Source organism: Pan troglodytes, chromosome 6 (genome assembly GCF_028858775.2).
Source record: "Pan troglodytes isolate AG18354 chromosome 6, NHGRI_mPanTro3-v2.0_pri, whole genome shotgun sequence".
NCBI classification, from domain to species: Eukaryota; Metazoa; Chordata; class Mammalia; order Primates; family Hominidae; genus Pan; species Pan troglodytes.
Window position 1 is genome coordinate 157,234,390 of NC_072404.2, and position 15,971 is coordinate 157,250,360.

At 39.3% G+C, this 15,971-nt stretch overlaps 1 protein-coding gene across 1 annotated transcript; it reads left to right on the forward strand.

Moving 5' to 3' along the window:
- The first annotated feature begins 1,849 nt into the window (after positions 1 to 1,849).
- On the forward strand, positions 1,850 to 14,567 carry LOC107976111 (olfactory receptor 9A1). Its single transcript, XM_063815696.1, has one exon. It carries the CDS (start codon positions 6,675 to 6,677, stop codon positions 7,464 to 7,466), a length of 792 nt encoding a protein of 263 aa, XP_063671766.1. The 5' UTR covers positions 1,850 to 6,674; the 3' UTR covers positions 7,467 to 14,567.
- The last annotated feature ends 1,404 nt before the right edge of the window (positions 14,568 to 15,971 follow it).

Sequence of the window (15,971 nt, forward strand, 5' to 3'; positions counted from 1 at the left end):
TCCCAGTATTATTTTGTCACTGTCATTTAATAGGCCAAGAAGAACTTGTTTTAAGAGTCTGGGTGCTGCTACGTCAGGTATATATATATTCAGGATAGCTCAGTCTTCTTGTTGAATTGAACCCTTTATTATTATGTAAGTCTCTTCTCCATTCTTCTTGATTGTTGTTGGTTTAAAGTCTATTTTATATGATATAGGAATAATGACCCATGCTCTTTTTTGGTTTTTCTTTCCATGATTTATCTTTCCCCGTATCTTTACCTTGAGGCTGTGGGTGTCTTTTCATGTGAGATCGGTCTCTTGAAGACAGCAGACAATTGAGTCTTATTTTTAAATCTAACTTATCATTCTATACCTTACAAGTGGGTTATTTAGACCATTTATGTTGAAGGTTAATATTAATATGTGAGATCTTGGTCCTTTCATTGTGTTGTTAGCTTGTTGTTTTGTGGGCTTGAAGTAATTGCTTTATAGTGTCTGTGGCCTTTGTGCTTAAGTGTGTTTTTGTGGTAGCAGGTATCCTTTTGTTTCCATGTTGAGTACTCCCTAAGCACCTCTTGTAAGGCTTGTCTAGTGATTACAAATTCCCTTAGTATTTGCTTGTCTGAAATGAATTTCGTTTCTCATTTATTTATACAGCTTAGCTTATGATATGAAATTCTCTGTTAAAATTTTAAGAATGCTGAAAATAGGCCGACAACCTTTTCTGGCTTGTAAGATTTCTGGTGAGACATACGCTCTTAACCTAATAGAGTTCCCTTTGTAAGTAACCTAACCTTTCTCTCTAGCTTCTTTGAAGATTTTTCTTTTTTATTTAGCTTGGTGAATCTGATGACTGTGTGTCTTGTGGATGATTGTCTTGTATAGTATCTTGCAGAGGTTTCTCTATTTCTTGAATTTACATGGCAACCTCTCTGGTGAGATTGGGGAAATTTTCAAGAATTATATTCTTAAATGTGTTTTCCAAGTTGCCTACTCTCTCTCCTTCTCTCTCATGAATACCAATGTGTCATAGGTTTGGTCTCTTTATATATTCTCATAATTCTCAGAAATTTTCTTCATATTTAAAAATTCTTTTATCTTTATTTTTGTCTTGCTGACTTTGTTTGAAAGACCTGTCTTCAAGGTCTTAGATTCTTTCCCAAGCTTGGTCTATTCTGTTGTTATTTTTCCAGATCGTATTATGAATTTCTTGTAATGAATGTTTTAATTTCAGAAGTTCTATTTGATTGTTTCCTAATATGGCCATTTCATCTTTCAACTCTTGCATGTTTTAATGAATTCATTGGATTGATTTAACTTTTCCCTTTATCTTGGTGAGCTTCCTTACCATTCCAGTTCTGAATTCAATATCTGTCATTTCAATCTGTTTAAGAACCATTACTGGGGAGCTAGTATGCTCATTTGGAGGTAAGGGGACACTCTGACTTTCTGAATTGCCAGTGTTCTTGTGCTGGTTCTTTCTTATTTGAAAGGGCTGGTGTCCCTTTGTCTTTTTGAATTTGCTTTCATTTGAATGGGGCTTTGAAAAATTTTTTATTTTTCTTGAGGGTTTAATTGTGGTATAAATTGAGTATAGTTGATTGGCTTTGTCTCTGAGTCCTTTCAGAGGGCCAAGGCTCTGCACAGGACCTTTATTTGTCGCTAGGTTCTTGCCCTGGGTTTTACAGGTGATATATACTGGAACAACATTTTTGGTGTAGTAACTTGGGCTATGATCCAGTAGATAGCACTGAAGAGTAACAGCCAGCAGATAGGCTCTTACTCAACTGTATGGATCTTTTATCTTTCAGTGCATTTACAGCAGTACTCTGTGGTGGGGGGGTGGGAGAAAGATGACATCCTTGCCAGTTCCATTGCCAGGTTTTAGGGGAGCCTCCTCCAATCACTGGCACCATGCCTGCATTTCATTTGTTTGGTGTTCCAAGCTGTGGGGTTCCCCTGGGCAAAACCTATGTCTGACAGACGGGCCACACCCTTTCTGGACCTGCCCTGTGGAAAGAGGAATGCCCCACTGCCACACCTGACCATGAGCCTGCGTCTTAGTCTTCTTAGTGCTCTGAGAGTGGGGGCTCTTTCCCTGCATAAGCACTAGCCAAAGATCTCAGCTTGGCACTCTTGAATTGTGTGCTGCTCCTTATGGGGTATTGGGACCTGGCTCATCGCTTTGTCCTCTGACCTCTCAAGGTTGGCTGCTGGCTGTGTTAGGGGAGCCAAAATGCTTCCAGGCCCCGGGGAAAGCATTCAGGTGGGGCTGCCAGCAAAGCACTTATGCTGGACAGTGAAGGCTGTGCTGTGTACATGCCCTTGTGGGAGCAGCCAGGCAGTTGACTTGGAAGGAGCTGGCAGATAAGGGTTATGCAGAACAGAAATGCCACAAGCACACAGGAAGCCCTGTTCTGTCCTGGTCCAGCAGCCAGCTGGGGTTAGAGGTACTCAGAGGAAGATGAGAGCCTTGGAGAATGGGCACCTATGGTAGCATTTTGCTGCAGCTGCACGACGTGCAAAAATCTCCTAGACTCCATTAGGCTGGAGCTGTCTCTGCCTACTTTTTGGGAAGATCTCTCTGCCAATTTAAATGTCTGTGGGGGTTGTGGGGTCTTTTGTAACTAGTATCCTAGAGGTCTACAGCAAGAGTGAGTATCTGTGCAATCAATTCATTCACCCCTTACTTAGTTGGTATTTAGGGCTGGTGACTAGTACTAGTGCTGAGAAACCTTGTACAGGATTTCCAGCTTCCTCCCTCTTCAGCTTAGGCATCTGCATAGCTTCTCTATAAACTCTGTTTTCTCTATGAAGATCTGTTTGAAATATGTTGGTTTACTTGATATTTTGAGCTCTCTCAGTGGGAGAGGTGCTCCATGGCTGTGTGTAGTTGGCCATCATTTCCCCCACAGGTACATTTGAACTCCATAATTCCACCCCCCAAAAAAAAACTTTCCCCAACATTTCCTCTGAGGCATTAGACGGTGGGTTGCATGTCTCAGTAGTAATCTTTACTCTAGGTAACTGTAGGATTATAGTTGTTCTTACAATGCTCTTGAGCAATACCTGCCACTTTTCACCATGAGTGAGTTCTGCTATGTTGGGTGAACAAGGTGAGGACCTTGTGTGAGTCCTTCAGGTAGCCCCAGACCTATTTGAATAGACATACACAGTACTTTCTGATTAAGGTTTGTTCTGCTCCCTCTGGAAGTGGGGTCCCAAGTTCCATACTGGAGATGCAGACTGCCGCTGAGCTGGAGATAGTGTAGGCACAGGTAAATAAAAACATGATAAAGTTTTCCTAACATTTTAAAGTTGTCTTCTTCTTGAATCAGTGTTTGCTTGGTTCCTGAAAAACTTTGAATGTTTTCCAGAGTTCTGGTGAAGTTGGTTCTGACAGTTTCTGCTGTTTTCTTTTGTTTCTCTGGAGGGAAAGGAGCTTGGAGCTTCCTAGGCTAATATTTTGCTCACATCACGCACCATTCCCCGCCCTGAGGATTTTTGATGTGTGTCTGGGAAACTTTTGTGGAGTTTTCTGCTTGCTGATAACTTGGGCTTTGTAGGGCTAAGTGGAATTAGGGAAATAAACATAAGAGCACATTGGGAGGCCGAGGCAGGCAGATCACGAGGTCAAGAGATCACGACCATCCTGGCCAACATGGTAAAACCCCATCTGTACTAACAATACAAAAATTAGCCGGGCGTGGTGGCGCGTGCCTGTAGTCCCAGCTACTCAGGAGGCTGAGGCAGGAGAAGCGCTTGAACTGGGGAGGCGGAGGTTGTAGTGAGCCAAGATTGCACCACTGCACTCCAGCCTGGGTGACAGAGTGGGACTCTGTCTCAAAATAAATAAATAAATAAATAAATTTTAAAAAGCACAGGGGGTTGACTCGAACAGTTTGATGCTAACCAGGATTCAAAGTGTAGCGAAAAGAAGCCTGGATGTTGGCACACTGTTGATGAGGAAGATTTTAACTTTGCTCATTATACGAAACTTCTAGGAGTTCTAAATCTTGATTAGCCTTAGGAGGGAAGATCTGAAACTTTCTTTGTTTTCTCCTTCACTGCATCCCTAGGGTTTTTCTGAACTAACTTTCCTCAATGAATAACATTCCTTAGAGATATGTTGTGGAGGAAAAGACAGAGGGAGAGAGAAAGAGAGAAACTGTGGGGCATGCCATGGCACTATGATTTCCGGACCTTTTCCTAAATACATATGTAAAGACAGTTTTCTCGTTCACTGAGAGGGAGGAAGCAGTAGCTTCTTCTGGGCCACAGAGCAGTCTCAGCACTAATCAGGCATGATGTAGTCTCGGTTGAGACTTAGAGTCATATGGCTTTTCACTTCAATTTCTTTGAAGGTAAGTGAATTCCAGCAGTTTCCATCTGTGTAGAAAAGAGTGAGAGAGGTTCAGGATGGAAAGTTTTAGACCTGCCAAATTTCTAGAACAAGGACATTCAGACCCTAATGGGTAAGCTATGAGACAGGCAAAGGAGATTGGCTCATCTCCAAATTCCTCCTGTACAGTAGAGAGCACTTTCAGTTCTCTGATTCATTGCTGGATGCAGTACAACTCCTTGCCGTTGTCAAAACCATCTTTGACATCATCTCTACCTTCTTTTCATCTGGTCCTGGGTAAAGAGAGATTGTGGAAATCACTCTACTGAGCTCTTCCGTCAAGTCTGTCCTTGTTACCCAACTGCCATTTTATAAGGGGTCTCAGAGAGAGGACTGAATTATGACTGAGCACTGTCTCAGTGAAGACAGAAGGGAGAGAAAGCAGTTTCTTTTAGCGTTGGCTATAGCCAGATTTGGAGGGGCTTTGTTCACAGATTCATTCTTTAATTGATCAATTCATTGATTCACTCAAAAGTAGTACCACCTCATTCTGTATGAGATATAGTGAACAAAAATGACAATCTTTTTGTTTTCGTGGTGCTTACATTGTAAAATGAGTCAGAAAATAAAAAGTAAACATATAATTTCTCATGATGAGCGCTAAAAAGATAAATACATTCTGATCAGGTGATAGAGAGTGAAAGGTGGTGTGTATTCTTTTAGAATGAAGAGAAAATCTGAACTCAGATACTTGACCAAAAACTTGGAAGAAGTGAAAAATAAAGCCCAGGAATTCCAAGTTACTCAGGATGCAGGGTCTGTTTCATGTGAGTGACAGTGGAATCTTCAATTTCTAATATGATTTTGGGAGAAAAATGTGTTCATAGAAGAAATATAGGCCCTGAGGTGACTTCCTAAATTTACTGTTAGACTGAGACCAAAGCCATCTGTATTTAGGACATGGGGTGAACCCAGATGTCACACGTGGTGGCTTTGGTCTCCTGATGGATCCAGGGCTTTGGATTATCCTGAAGGCAGAGGATGTTGAAATCGGACTAAAGTCTCCTATTTGTCAGATCCAGCATAAGTTCAGTGTGGGACAGTTAGAGTCTGAGGATAGAAGTTCTTCCTCTGTATTTCGCCTGAATTTGCTTTCTCTAAGAACAGTGAAAAGAGTTGTCAGAGTCTTAGAGAGAGATGGTGAGGCTCAACTCAGCCCAGGTGCTGGTTGCCTGCCTTCTGTGAGAAGACACATTTACCGAGGACAGGAGCAAGGGAGGCTTTCTTCCCAAGATAGGGAGGAAGAAAGGAGTAATCCATGCAGGGAACCAGCTGGCCAGTAGATTGAGAGATACTCAGTTCTTGCCCTCGAGAATTTATAGAAACTCCTCAGGAGACTTCCCTACCCTCACTCTCACCAACACACAGCAATGATGATGAAGGTAAGGCAGAAGCTTTAAAATAAACATCCTGTAAATGGAACCTACATTCTGATGAAACAAAAGTAGCCAGCTCAGGGGCATTGGCCAGGAAAACTTTTGTATAGAACATGATACTGGAGCAGGAATTTACAGGACAGAAAATACTTGGCAGACAGAGTAGTTTAGGACCTTCCAGGTGGAAGGGAGTTAGTGGTAGAAAGGAACACAGTGTGGTCCTGGAGGCTGACTGCTGGCTGTTCAGAGCAGAGTGGGAGGCAGGTGAACTGAGCATTGAGGGTGCAATGGTGCATGCTGGGCAGGGTATAGGCTCTCATGTCTAAGGTATGGCACTGGGGACTGGGATCATCTTCTTGGCCAACTCAATTTTCTTGGCATATTGTGCATAGTTAGAAAAATTGCCCCTAAACTGGTCGTGGTGGCTCACACTTATAATCCCAGCTCTTTGGGAGGCCGAGACAGGTGGATCACCTGAGGTCAGGAGTTTGAGACTAGCCTGGCCAACATGGTGAAACCCCATCTCTACTAATAATACAAAAAAATTAGCTGGGTGTGGTGGCACATGCCTGTAATCTCAGCTAGCCGGGATGCTGAGGCAGGAGAATCTCTTGAACCTGGGAGGTTGCAGTGGAGCTTACAGTGAGTTGAGATCGTGCTATTGCACTCCAGCCTGGGTGACAAGAGTGAAACTCCATCTCAAAAAAAAAAAAAAAAAAAGAAAAGAAAAGAAAAATTGCACCTGACCATATACAGGGAATGGTAGAAGACAAATGCCTACCATTCTAGTCATGCTGTGCAGCCTGTGAGCAGGAGGGGGATTTCAGAACAGTTTCTACTTCTGATGCGATGGGAAGCCATATTAACTCTTTTTTTTTCGCTAAATTTCAGAAGGGAAAAGCACTCAGAAGTAAATGTTGGGGGATTACTCTAGCGCCACTGAATTTTTTCTCTTAGGCTTCCCTGGCTCCCAAGAAATACGACGTATCTTATTTGCAACCTTCTTCCTCTTGTATGCAGTGACAGTGATGGGAAACGCGGTCATCATCATCACTCTCTGTGTTGATAAACATCTACAGTCCCCCATGTATTTTTTCCTGGGCCACCTCTGTGTCCTGGAGATCCTGATCACATGCACCGCTGTCCCTTTTATGCTCTGGGGGTTGCTGCTTCCAAGCACTCAGATCATGTCTTTGACAGCCTGTGCTGCACAGCTATATTTATACCTTTCTTTGGGTACCTCGGAGTTGGCATTAATGGGAGTGATGGCTGTGGACCGTTATGTGGCTGTGTGTAACCCTTTGAGGTACAACATCATTATGAACAGCAGCACCTGCATTTGGGTGATAATTGTTTCATGGGTTTTGGGGTTTCTTTCTGAAATCTGGCCAGTTTATGCCACTTTTCAGCTTACTTTCTGCAAATCAAGTGTGTTAGATCATTTTTATTGTGACCGAGGACAATTGCTCAAGGTATCCTGTGAGGACACTCTTTTCACAGAGTTTATTCTTTTTCTAATGGCTGTTTTCATTATCATCGGTTCTTTGATCCCCACAATTGTCTCCTACACCTACATCATCTCCACCATCCTCAAGATTCCATCAGCCTCTGGCCGGAGGAAATCCTTTTCCACTTGTGCCTCCCACTTCACCTATGTTGTGATTGGCTACGGCAGCTGCTTGTTTCTCTACGTGAAATCCAAATAAACGCAGGCAGCCGAGTATAACAGGGTAGTGTCACTGCTGGTTTTAGTGGTGACCCCTTTTCTGAACCCTTTTATCTTCACCCTGAGGAATGACAAATTCATACAGGCCTTTGGAGATGGCATGAAACGCTGCTATCAACTCCTTAAAAATTAAGTCTGTCCTGAGTACAGTTCAAATCCTCATCATGGATTTGAGTAATCTGATAGTACTAATTGAAACAAAGTGATCATTCTCAAAATCAAACAGCTCATGATCTACAATGGATATTTAAGCTATGACATGGCTTCAATTTGTATTAAATTCTTTTTCCATGGAAGATCAGTTCATTATTTTTTAAATAGATGTGTACATTTATTAGCCCTCTGTACTTATAATGCATGTTGCAAAATAAATGTGAGAAGTGTAAACATCTGAAAGATGTTCAATGTTTTGAACCCTTGGTCCTGATAATGGGAAAAACAAGAGAAGTGTGATATATTTTCTTTCTTTCTTTCTTTCTTTTCTTTCTTTCTTTTTTTTTTTTCTTTTGAGACAGAGTCTCGCTCTGTCACCCAGGCTGGAGTGCAGTGGCTCGATCTCTGCTCAGTGCAAGCTCCGCCTCCCGGGTTCACACCATTCTCCTGCCTCAGCCTCCCAAGCAGCTGGGACTACAGGCGCCCTCCACCACGCTCGGCTAATTTTTTTGTGTTTTTTAGTAGAGACGGGGTTTCCCTGTGTTAGCCAAGATGGTCTCGATCTCCTGACCTTGTGATTGGCCCGCCTCGGCCTCCCAAAGTGCTGGGATTACAGGCGTGAGCCACTGCACCCGGCCAAGTGTGATATATTTTCTTACCTCTGACATACATATTTGATCCTATGTGCCGAGATTGTCTTCCTCTACATTGCCACGTGGTTTCAAGGTGTCATCTTATTGTGTAAACTCACTAGCACTTCCCTGAGTAATCTCAGGGCCAGCACAAGCTTCAAATTTTCGTCGTCGATTCCTGCTTGCAGTGTCCAGTAGCGATAGTGCCTTTCTTTGGGTTTTCCGATTGGCATTTGTGAGAGTGAACTCACTCGCCGACCCTAACTGCTTAGCAATCTTAAGGCTGAATGCGTGCTCCTACAGGTGCATCTCAGATTGGTGGGCCTTCTCAGGCGTGGATGGAAGATCTTAGAAAGAGGCATTTTATCTAATGTCACCCACGTTATTATGCCAGCTTCAGATGAGGGAGGAAAATGGAACTGTGTCTGGGAGGCGATGTGATAAGGGACAGCTGGGCTTTCTGTGTCTTTGGGCTGAGGGTGGAATGGAGAGAGAGGGCAGAGGGAGTGGTAGCCTACAGCCCCTTTTCCTGCGTCTCACACATTCTTCAATCCTGACATAGCACTTTTGTCCTCAGTGCTCCCTTCGCTTTCCCACTTCCTGCTCAGTTTCTTTCTTAATTCCTTTTTGTGTCTCTCCCTCTGTGACTACCAGACTCATTTGTTTGTTTCTTTTCCCCTTTATTTTCTCACAAAACCCAAGTTTATCAAGCTGCCTTCTAGCTCTACACTGAACTCCATTAACTCCTGTATCTCAGTTCCTGTATTGCCCCATCCTCTCCCTAGTTCCTGTCATACCCACTATTTGCAATTAATATTTCTGTATTGCATGACACATTTTTTCTGCATCATTACACAAGTGATTACACGAGTCTGGTGGCAACACAAATGGACATCAAAAGATGACTACTTATATACTTTATGGGACTTTCATTCAGTTGCTATTATATGAGGGTTGGAAACCTGAGGGTTTTCTGTATCAATAAAAAGAAAGTGGGCCGGGCGCAGTGGCTCATGCCTGTAATCCCAGCACTTTGGGAGGCTGAGATGGGCGGATCACGAGGTCAGGAGTTCGACACCAGCCTGACCAACATGGTGAAACCCCGTCTCTACTAAAAATACAAAAATTAGCCCGGCGTGGTGGCGTGCACCTGTAATCCCAGCTTGAGTATCACTTTGGGAGGCTGAGGCAGGAGAATTGCTTGAACCCGGGAGGCAGAGGTAGCAGTGAGCTGAGATGGTACCATTACACTCTAGCCTGGGAAACAGAGTGAGACTCCATCTCAAAAAAAAAAAAATGTATATCTCCAAGATACACTGTTGAGTAAGAAAAGTGAAGAAGAGAAAATGTTTATTTGTTTCCTTTTTGTAAGAACAAAGTACAACTTAATTTATATTGATACTTGTATATAGTTGCATAAAGAAACATCTGAGAGGGAAACCAGGAAATGGGTTACCTCAGGGATGTGTTTTTGGGAATGGCATTTATGGGAATGGTCTGTGAAGGAAAACTGTTTATGGTACAGCTGTGTACATTGCTTTCACTTTTACTTCATAGTAATGTTGTACTATCTCAAAAATAAAAGACTTCATTCTGCTTCTAATTGCCAAGGAAAGTTTGCTTATTTATCCACATAATTGATTGTAACAAAGGAGATATTTTGGCAGAAGGGTCTTTATTAACTCTGAATATTTTGTAAAGTTTCTCTGGAGCTAAGTAGGATAAATGGAAGAATAATAAGGGAGAAGAGATGGAGCTTCACATTTTTCTTATCCTGAGGCCTTCACTACTTTTATAAAAATATAGAGATATTCTTTAGAAATTGCAGGTATTACTTTACATTATCTTATGTATGTTGAAATATCTTTTTTTAATCTGTTTTTTGACTTTTTAGTTTTTAATGAAATCTTGTCATGTAAAATTATTAATTTTCCTTTAGTCAAATTAATAATTTCTTTTGTGATTTATATGTGCATATATTGTTAACAAATTTTTACTCAAAAGATTCAAAAATTGTCTTTTAAAATATCTAGGGTTGAGCGTGGTGGCTCATGCCTGTATTCCCAGCACTTTTGGAGGCTGAGGCAGGCAGATCACTTGAGGTCAGGAGTTTGAGACCAGTGTGGCCAACATGGTGAAACCTTGTCTCTACTAAAAATTTTAAAAAATTAGCCAGGCGTGGTGGCATGTGCCTGTAATCCCAGCTACTCAGGAGGCTGAGGCATGAGAATCACTTGATCCTGGGAGGTGGAGGTTGCAGTGAGCCAAGATCATGCCACTTCACTCCAGCCTGAGTGACAGAGTTAGACTCTGTCTTAACAAAAAAAAAAATCTATGTGGTTTGACAGTGTAGATGCAGGAGGACAATGTTTTTAAAAAGAGAAGAATGGGGATAGTATATGCAAATATTTTAAAAATGTTTTCAGTAATTATATTGGGGGATATAGTATTAGTATTTTATAATTGTTGCATGTATAATGTCAGATAAAGCAAATGAATACTTACTGAATATTCTAATTTTAAATGTAATATAGAGGAGCTTAGGGAAAGTCGTTAGATTCTTCTGTTTAAATTATATATATGGTGGATTCATGGTTAATCTATCTACCACCCATTTACCTATTTACCTGCTGGCTTCGTCCACTCAAAATTCTAATAACATTGACCATTCCAACAAATATAATCATTCCTAGGTTCAGATTGTGGTATTACAGTAATTTTTCTTGATGTGAGAATCTAGGGCTTCTTGGAGAAATGACTGATTCCAGGTTTAGTACAGGAAACGTGTAAGAGGAACTTGAAACAGATGAATACGTTTAATTGCACCATGTGGATGAAATGAGCAAAACCCACATCATGGAAAAATCGACTGTCAAAATACCTGAGTTCTTCAACAAGTAGATTGGAAGAAAGTGAATGGGCTATACAGAGAATCTATAGATTAAAATAGACTTAAAACATATAGAATTACAAAATATACAATACTAAGCTATAATGTGTAACAATTCAAGCTAGGATGATTAAACTAGTCAGGAAAGCAAGGCAGTAATTTCTTAAAGGTTGAGAATTGTAGTTTTTGCTGATGATGTGAGCATTGCAATTGTAATGGAACACACAAATGGATTTATGTGACTGCTATCAAAATTCTGTTTCTTGATCTTGGTAGTGATTGCAATTATTATGAAGTGGTTCACCTTGTAATAGTTACACATATTTTTATGTGGTGTTTCTGTCTCAACATTTTATATTAAAATCAAATGATTAAAATTATTTTGAGGCAGGTGAGAGGTTGCTGACAGCCTGCACTCTCTAGAAATCAGAGCCTTAGGCAAGGATTAAGTGCTAAAGATTTATTTGAGGAAGGATGCAATCCTAGTATAGCAAAAGTAAATGAAGTGAGGCAGGAAGCATGGTAAACAAGGCAATGTGATCTATTACCATGCTGACCATTGTTTCCTGATGATTAGCCAATGACATGATTGTCTCTATAGAAAGCCCCTAAAATTCTACCAGAAAAACCTCCTGGAAATAATAAGAGATTTAGTAAGGCTGAAAGAGACAAGGTCAATATGCAAAAGTCAATTGCTTTTCTATATACCAGTAATGAACAATTATAATTGAAGTATATAAACTAATATCATTTTTTTACAGCACCCAAATAAGTGAAGTACTTTGGTATCAATCTAAAAAAATAAGTTCAGGATATTATTAGAAACCTATAAATTACTGGTGAAATAAATCAAAGAAGCTCCAAATACTTGGAGAGATGTACCATACTCATGGATGGAAAGATACAAAATTGTTAAGATGTTAATTGTTTACAATTTTGTTCTATGGATTTAGTGCAATTTGAATCAAATCTAGCAAGATTTTATGTAGATATTGACAAAATATTTCTAAGATGTATAGCGAGGCAAAGGTAATAGAAAGGCCAAGATAATTTTGAAAAAAGAACGAAGTCAGAAGACACACCTGAAAGTCTTAATTTTAAGACTTCTTGTAATGTTACAATGATCAAGTAATGATAGACATATAAATTAATGATAGACATATAAATTAATGATAGACATATAAATTAATGATAGACATATAAATTAATACAAGAGAATAGAGATCCCAGAAATAGACCTAAGCAACTATCAGCTTATTTTTGGCAGCATTGGGAAGGAAATTCGATAAAAAAGGGTTAACCTTTCTAAAAAAATAGCCCTGGAACAGTTCAATGTTTACATGCAATAAGTGTGAATGCAAAATTGTGAAATGTCTAGGAGAAAATCTAGGTGACTTTGAGTGTGGTGGTTAGTTTTTACATAAAACACCAAAAGTACAATGAATGAAAGAAAAAAAATAGAAAAATTAATCTCTATTAAAATTGAAAACTTTTACTCTACACAAGTCACTGTGAAGGGAAATAATCTGTACAACAAACCCCCATTTCACAAGTTTACCTATGTATCAAACCTGCCCTTCTACCCTGAAATAAAAATTAAAGTTTTTTTAAAGATAAGTGAAAGAAAATATTTGAATATTTCATGTCTGATAAAAAACTTGTGTCCAGAATAAACTGGATAAAAACATCTCTGGAAACTCAATAATAAGAAAAGAAACAGCTCAATAAAAAAACCTTGGAAAAGATCTGAATGGCTACATCCTAAAGAAGATGTAAGGATGGCAAGTTTACTTTTAAAAAGATGCTGAACGTAAATTGTCATTAAGAAATTGCAAGTTAAAACAACAACGAAATACCACTCTAACCCTATTTGGACAGCTAAAAAAAAAAAAAAAAATTCTGACAGTTCCAAATGCTGGGAAAAATGTGGAGCATGAAGCAGCTTCATTTATTGCTGTCTTAGAAAAATGTTAGGACCACTTGGGAAGGCAGTTCAGATGTTTCTTATAAAGTTAGACTTCCCATACAACCCAGCCATGTACTTGCCACATATTAACCCAAGTGAAGTAAAAATTTAAATCCACACAAAATCCCACACATGAATGTTTATAGATTTATTTATAATTACTAGCAATTAGAAGCAATCAAAATGTCCTTCAGTAGGTAAATTGATAACAAATTGAAATCCATTGGGCTAATAATTCACATAACAGAATGCATAAACTGCAAATGCATTTTGCTAAGTGAAAGAAGCTATAGCAAAAGACTCTATAGTGTACAATTCAATTCTAATGACATTCTGTAACAAAGGAGAAACTAATAGAGATAGAAAAGAGATAAGTGGATACTTACATCTTTGCGATAAGTAAGAAGACAGTATTTCACTAGGACAGTACAGGGGGATTTCTGGGTGATGGAACTAATCTGTATGATATTGTCGGATCCATTATGCATTTGTCAAACTCATAGCACTTTACAGCACTAAAACTGAACTTTAATATATGCAAATTTAAAAATATCAAAAAAGAGCTTGGTGAGTCCTAAGATAGAATGCAGACTTTGACAAAAAAATCTGTGTGTGATATAAGTTCACTGAAGAGGGTGGGGAGTATGAACTACCTTATGTAACTTTGGAAAACAGTGGTTTGACAGAAAACTATAAGGCTAAAAGAAAAATAACTACATAATCACTGCACTGTAATTGTTAAAATTGTTTCTCATGGAAGAAAGGGTTAACAATCCTGAAATCGCTGTACATGTATACTGGAGTTAAATAAGTAAAAAAAAGGATAGTGGATGGTGAGAGCCTGGTTTCTTACTAAGAACAGAAGAGCTACAGAGATGCAGGGGAAGAAGGATATAATGTATCATGTGGTACTGGATTAGGATCAAAGACATCAGCTTGAGCTCATGTTAACTTAATAAAGATGCAGACAATAGACATGGAAATTATTGTAGAGATCTGTATACATGTGCTAATACATAAACATTTACTTCCTATCTCTGTCTGCCGAGAGGGCATAGACACAGTAATTACTTGTATACCCCATGTTGGGATCTTGTTCTGCAGTAACATTGTTGAAAAAAATCAACCAGGACTCCTTGAAGACATCAATGATTCAGGGTCTGAGCAAGAAGAACTAAGATAAGGCTGAAGCATCTTGTAATGTTAAAAAGTATAGAAATGCTCTTAAAAACAAAAAGATGGGGGCATGTCAAAGGGATACATGACCCAACCTGGAGGAGTTCCTTTCTTAGTCCCTGTGGGATGCTATGAAAGAATACCATAGACTGCGTGGCTGATAAACAACAGAAATTTACTTCTCACAGCTCTTAAGGCTGGGAAGTTTAAGATCAAGGCACTAACAGATTTGGCGTCTGGTGATGGCAGAAGATGCAAAAGAGGTCTCTGGGGTCTTTTAAACAGGGGCGCTAATCACATTTATGTGGGCTCCCTGCCATTACCTAATCACCTTGCAAAAGTCCTGCCTCCAAATACCATTGTGTTGGGCGTTACGTTTCAACATACGAATTTTTGGAGGAATACAAGCATTCACTCTATGGCAGCTTCTAATAACCAAACCTAGAATCATTTGAGTGATAAATTTAATAATGTAGTTTGGATTATAACCTATAGTATAAAATGCTGATATTTTATAAATATATGATATAATTAAAGGATTGAATAAATAAGTAATAGAAAGAAATTATTTTGTTTCTCTTTGTCAGAACTGTTTTGGCTATTTTCTTACCATTGCCTTTCCATATAAATATTGGAATTAGTTTGTAAATCTTTATAAAACATCTTGCTGGGATTTTAATTGAGACTGTTTTGAAACATCAAAATGTCTTACAACCTCAAAGAATAGGACCCTTTCAATTCATGTATCATTTTAAATGTTTAGCTTGACCACATGGTTGAGTGGCAGTTCTTTGGTGGTAGGAGGTCAATACCTCATCTTTCATGTCTCGCTGACATGTACTCAATGTCTTATTTTTGGTTTAGGCACATTTGTCTCTCCTGTGTATCATTAGGCTTGCTTGTGTGTCTTCCATCAGTGTGCACCAGTGACTTAACTTTAACACTTTGTGTCTTTGTATTGCCATGAAACCATTGTACAAAACTCTCCAACAGGCTTTACAACTCTTCAGATGCCGCATACATTGATCAGATCATTATTTAAGAGTCTTCATTCACCTTTAGACCCCCTACATACAATCCAAAGAGCCAACATTGTTTTTGAATATCAGGTCTGTGTCACTCAGCTGCACCACCAGCAGTTAGCAACTGTGACCAGCTTATTATAGACTCTGCGTCAGAGGGGTCAATACAACCTTGGGGTCTCCACATGCACAAGTGCTGCCAGAATATTTTATACTCAAATACTATATAATTTTTAATTTTAACCCTTGTAATTCAAAGTAAAAGGAAACAGCTTAAATAAAAGGGACGCTAGAAGGCATGTATATAGCTCATATATAATGAATCTGCCTTCTGCGTGGTTCACCATTAAACAAATATTTTTGGACATTTTCTTCTTCATTTTCTGTTTAGGTCATAATCTTCTATGCACCACGTCAAATGATTTTATGTAAGCTAACAAGTAGGCAAAAGTTCTCAACTTCTGTGATCCACAATGTGGACACACATGGACAGTAAATAGTCCATGTAGGCCTAACATATGTGTATCTTTTAAGTGTATGTTAATGCTAGTACAAAAATTCATGTAAAAATGACAATGAATTTGTAGTAGTTTTTGCCAAAAAATATATTTTTTTCAATGGTACTTCCATCATTGACTGGGATATT